This window comes from Euprymna scolopes, chromosome 17, assembly GCF_053919585.1.
Source record: "Euprymna scolopes isolate OS-2025 chromosome 17, ASM5391958v1, whole genome shotgun sequence".
NCBI classification, from domain to species: domain Eukaryota; kingdom Metazoa; phylum Mollusca; class Cephalopoda; order Sepiida; family Sepiolidae; genus Euprymna; species Euprymna scolopes.
Window position 1 is genome coordinate 54,914,264 of NC_136498.1, and position 6,473 is coordinate 54,920,736.

The 6,473-nt window shown below is 31.6% G+C and overlaps 1 protein-coding gene across 1 annotated transcript; it reads right to left on the reverse strand.

The window, feature by feature from the left end:
• Positions 1-1,426: 1,426 nt before the first annotated feature.
• LOC145297080 (sulfotransferase 1A2-like) lies at positions 1,427-3,049 on the reverse strand. The gene has a single exon (XM_080143309.1). The coding sequence runs from the start codon at positions 2,499-2,501 to the stop codon at positions 1,902-1,904; it is 600 nt and encodes a 199-aa protein (XP_079999435.1). The 5' UTR covers positions 2,502-3,049; the 3' UTR covers positions 1,427-1,901.
• Between the last annotated feature and the right edge of the window lie 3,424 nt (positions 3,050-6,473).

Consider the following 6,473-nt stretch of genomic DNA (forward strand, 5'->3'; position numbering starts at 1 on the left):
TATGCATATATATAAATGCATATATATACATACATATATTTATACACATATATATATATATATGCATACATATATATGCAAAATGTATATATATATATACATATATATACATACTGTATACATACACACATATATAAACACGTATATATCTATTCATACATATATATACACATATATATGTATACATATATATATATAAGTGAATATATATTTATACATACATATATACATATATCTATTTATACATAAATATACATATGTATATATATATATTTATACGTACATACATACACACACACACACACACATATATATATATATATATATATATATTTATATATATATATATATGCACATCGTTAGGCGTCGCTTTGTTGTAAAATGCCGCTTAAATATGATTTTTGTTTATTCAGGAAGATTTTGTATTAATTATTATAGGGAAAATTCTTTCTTACTTTTTATTATTTTTTATACATAATAAAACATCAGAAAAAAGGCATTATTGTTGCACCAACCTAATGTATTATTCCCAATATATGTAGTAATGATTTAAAATGTTTAAAAAAATGTCCGCGGCGCCATTAGTTTTTGTGGAAACTAAAACATTCAGCGTTGGAGCCTCCGCCGTCATTTTTTTGTTTCAACTTTCATTGTTACTATCTAAACTATTTCCAGGTGAATAAAGAAACACAAAAAATTAAGCGGCTTTAAGTTAAACATGTATATGGTCGAGCGTTCAGAATCTTGATTCATTCCCTCTTAAGGTCAACACGTTGGTGCAATTTTTACCATTAAACATAAAAACCAACACGAAAGTGTTCCCGAGTTCCAAATATGCTATGTATCAAGTTTCATGTCAGTAGAAATATACTCAAAGAGGCGTTTGTTAGAAACGTATTGCACACACAAACAATGTCACTTATATATAAATACACACAGCCTTTATATATATATACATATATATGAATATATATATATACATATATATATATATATATATATGTACATATAAACCCATCTGTAAGCTTCTTAATTGTGTGCAATTATGCAGATGTAGAACCTAATCGTAAAAAAAAAAATACCTAATAGTTATATGAAAACAGTAATCTAATACGAAATCATATAAATGAATAATTGATTAACGAACACTTGTTTTTAAAAGAAATATGCAACTTACTTAACAATTATGAAGTCGCTCGCATAATTATGACTAAGTATATTTGGAATCACGTATTAATAATTTTTAATTAGAAAAAATATAATTTTAATATCAATGTCTGATCGAGAAAAGACGTCAAGAGTGTATTAGATGGATATGTGTAAGTGTTAGGACGGTATGTTAGCATTAAGTTAAATGCTATTAAATAAAGAGAGAGTTTCGCTTTTAACCAATTCACAATATTACAAATATATACATTACAAGAGGAAAAGACCCATAAACAAACTCGTGTCATTTAATACTTTTGCCTTGGTGTATACAACATAATGTTTGAGTTTATATGTTTTTAAATGTTAATAGATAACCTGTCAATAAAAAGTAAAACAAGCACATCGATGTAAAATCTAGATACTTTACTTTTAAAACTTCCTTCCAGGACTCACATATTAAATATTTTCCCTTCCTAATCGTTTAGAGTATATTAATGACGTTGATAACATGTTTATATCTCAAAACGGAATTTCAGTTTTAGGTCTTTCGATTTTTCATTGTAGATTTCCTCAAATTTCTCATTCTGCTCCTGGGTAAAATAATTTTTCCAATCTCCGACGATTCCCTTACGGTAGAGTTTGGCGTCCGGAACATCAGCCTTCGATTTTTTCAATCGATCGATATGGCACTTGTCGGCGATTTGCGTACAAAAATCCATGTCACTGTCCCGCCCGAGAAAACTGGCCAGTCTTTATATCTCTTTCGCCGGATTTTCTTTTAGATCTTCATATAGAACAGTATGCACCGGCCAGTCCGGCCGATCCTCGAAAATGTGTTGCCATTCCAGCATGTAATCGAACCACCCACCGTATCCTAGTTTCCCCTCAAGAAAAATATCGAGAAAGTTATCGAAGCTTCCATCGTAGGTAACGTCGTTATCCATAACTTTGTAATGACAATAAAATGACACGGCGATGTCTTTTAAGTTGCGAGCCACGAACACGGTTTTAATTTTTTTATCGAAAATCTCTGTCGGCAAAAGTCGGTAGCGCAGATGGCTATTCAGAACCCTGGCCTCATCCGAAACGAAGTTTTCTTGCTTCGAGTATTCGAGGAAAAACTGCCCCCTGTTCTCCGTGCTTCCGTTGATGACCATGTTAAGTATTTCCCAGCACCAGTGGGTTCCTGATTTCGGGAAACTTAGCAGCAGCACATCGTCGTCACGAATCGGCATAGACGGTAATTCCGATAAGATTCCCTCGAGGTCTTTGAAAGAAGGCAGAATCAGTCCATCGTATTCGATTATCCAATGTTTGTATCCATCTTTGTCAGTGTGGCACGTTTTAGACATGATCGATTATTATCCGTGGCGTACTGAAGAAAATACTTGATATAATTCCGTAGTAAAGTTACACTCTTCTTGAGGTTATAGTTTCAATCCTCACGCTGGCGACACTCTAAATACAATTGCAAATTACATAAGACATTTAACCAATCAGGACTGACGGAACAAGAGCATGCTACTTCCGTGAATTACATTCAGTTTAAAATTTCCAAAAGCATTCAGTTCAAAATTTCGTGCGGCTCAGGAGTTGGACAGAAGTATTCCTGAGTACGACAAAATATACTCTAAAACATTCAGAGGTTACACACAGGGAAATGATGTGCAGATAACATTCAAGACGAGACAGGTAGTCCGAAAAATCCAAATAATACGAATATTTGCTTATTACCTGAGTGTTGGTGTAACGAATGACAAGTCCTACATATATGCGTATACATATATGTGTGTGTGCGCGCGTGTGTGTACGTGTGCGTGCATAACGACGTGTTAGAGCATAGCTTACTGGATGCCTATGTGACATGTTGTCACGCGTTAAAGCTGTACAGCGTGATCACATGAGGAATAACAAAACAAAAAGGGAGGGATTAAATCTCATGTGACTATTAAAGTGCTAGCTTATATGCTATTTATCTTAAAGCATTACATTTACATGCATTAACATATATACAAAACAATACAATTGTAAGTGGGTGGCAAATCACGAGTTGATAGAATGGGACAAATGTTTTGTTGAGAAGGTTATATTATAATGAGATTCGCCTGGACGTTTTATTTTGTGAATCAGATTTGGTTGTCTTTGTTGTTGTTGTTGTTGGTGGTGGTGGTGTTGTTGTTGTTGGTGGTGGAGGTGTTTCTGTTGTTATCATCATCATCACTATTCAATTTTCGATTGACACAAGTCAGAATATTAAGATAATTGTTATTTTGTGTGCAGAGCTGTGCGCTTTTATTTATTAATTTTTATTTGTCAACGTACACATTGTTTTCCCAATCAACACGAGAGTAAAAATGATTGAATTATTAATAATGACGTTTGTTAAAGTGCTAATTTTTATTGAGTTTTATTCATTACTTCCTACCTTATTATATAAATAAATAAATATATATATATATATATATATATATATAATATTTTTATTTATGTTTGGCTTCCGATTGTGATATTAATGTATTTTACCATTTATAGTGAGTGTGATGTATAAAGTGTTTAACATAAGATGTTAAAATAATGTTGAGAGATTATACGTATTTTTAAAGTTTCAGTTCTTTCATTATATTCGTGATTTCATAACTCACACATATAAAATAAGCATACATATAAACGCATTATATATATATATATATATATATATATATATATATATATATATATTAGTGATGAGCCGATTCCAATATTTTTCCCTATCCGATACAATTACCGACTCCGAACAAAATTCCCGATTCCGATACACTTACCGATTCCAATTCCGATTTTGTTTATAAACCTCTACATATGTAACTATATACTTATATTTTCCCCTAATTACTGTAAAAAAAAAGTCACGTGTTTAATGTGCAAAAATTTTCGTAAACGTAAAATTATGCTGGTGTGGGACGATTTTAGCTTCACGGGTGGTTTAAGATAAATGAATATTTATTATTTTATGATTATTACAGGCAATATAGGATTTGCTTTAACAAAATCAAATAAAAAGTCAAGTAAAATAAAAGTTTTGACATCGGAAAATCGGTACACATTTTTCCGATTCCGATACCGATTCCGATTCCTTCATATATTCCGATTTTTCCGATTCCCGATTCCCATTCCGAATAATCGACCCAACAATATGATATAATATAATATAATATATATATATATATATATGTATGTATGTATATATACATACATGAGTGTGTAGGTATATGTATGTGTGTGTGGTGTGTATTTCCGTACATATGTATTGGTTGCATCGCTGTAATTTCCTAAATATACGTCCACTAAAACCGTGGTGATTATTCAAATGTGCTCAATGGAAAGCTGGGCATAATTATAGAGTTTTATTTATACTAACAATAATTGCTACATGTCTCAACCGCACTTTATTTTGAGAGGTAGCTTCATCATCCTACCTCCTTTATTTTTGAAATCAAAATGCCAGCAGCTGGTAGTTTTAGAGTTTTTTTTTTTGTCTGTGAAAAGCTATAAGAAAAAAAAATCATAAAACAAAAAATCAGAACGAGAAACCAATTACAAAGTATAGTTGTGGTCAAAATAAATTATAAGCAAGAAAAACAAATACGCTATGGGTTTAGGCACTTTTAAATTTAATATACCACAACTCAAATTACTTGCTAACTTGTTTCTTTCATCTTACCATATTTTCGTATATGCGCACTAGTGGTCTAGAATTCGACTTTGTTTACCACCTGCCTTAAACTCCTTAATATTGGGACTTTTAACCCCAGTCAAAATTCTTGCTAAAATATTGATTTTCCTGGCGTCTACACAACGATCTTACTCTTAATTATTAAATACCTGATGCGAATATGCATATACACGTCTATATCCGCGTAATTACTCATATTCATAAGGGAACACAGGCACGCAGTCCTATATTTACAAGCATTTACATCAATCAATATGCACTTCAACTAACATTGATATATATATATATATATATATATTATGCATATAAAGTAAAATTCTGAAATAAAAATATAGACACATATATTCGAGTAAGGAATTTATTGTTATTTTATGTTAGGTTATTGGAATATATAGAAGCGGGTTATGTTAATCACGTTAATCCATGGATTTTCAATAATGGCTTATATCGTCAGAGGAAATGAAATGCGGTTAGCAATATATATATATATATATATATATATATATATATATATATATATATATATATATATATGTATACATGTATATATATATTGCTTAAAAAAATAGCCGGCATACCATAAAGAGACTCATCAAGACTTAATCGTTCATCATAGAAAAATAAATGAATAAATAAAATATCTCTTTTCTGACATCAGGCTACCGTAAGCCGACATTTATCGGCCTATAAATGGACTGGCGTTTATTTGTGCCTAATTCAAGGATTATTGGATTTATTCAGACGTTAGTGTTAGTGTAGCTCTTAGAATTTGCTCTTTGGTAAATTAGAACGCGAATGTCTAGGATATTTTTAGTACAAAAACGGTTATCTGGAGAATCTAATTGATTATATTAGTAAAAATGAAGTTAAAAAACAATTCTCCTGCGTTTATTGATCCCTTCGGGTGTACTATCTACTTAAAGGTCTCTTGGGTTGGGGAGACCGGTCAGTGTGTGGTTAGACGAATCATTAAATCAGTGTCAAAGTGTTTCTTATCCGTTGCTCTACATTTGAATTTTTGGTGTAAAGTCTGCATTTTACTTAGTTGTTTACGGTGTTTTATTTTACATTACAAAAAGTAATGTAGTTTATGAATTACATTGTCAGTTCGTTGCTAACTAAATAGATCGATCCTCCTTAAATTTTCAGACTCGAATAAACCAACATGCTCCAGCAAAAATAAGGCCAAGCAAGACTTGTCGGTCTTACTCCTATCCTCCTCCGTTGAATCTGCCATTGGCCAATACCTCTATGAAAATCCAGCGTGTGCCAATGTGTATAAATCGGAATGTTTTAGGATTTTGCACCGGGCTGACGCTCAAAATCATTTGCAAATTTTGCAATCGCTCTCCCTTCTTTTATGCATACATTTTTTCTCTAAACAGAAGTAATTTGAGTTATTTGGGAATATATATTAACTCTCTCCTTTACCCTCACTTGTACATATATAATATATTATTGTAAATATTTCATTTTATTTTATCTCTATTCTTACCTGTCCTTACATTTTCCCCACTCCCGCGGTAAAATTTACACGCACACCCTATTAAGTCTGTTATTTCGATATTTTATTATGTTTTCTATGATCAACGATTTACTCCTGATTAGTCTG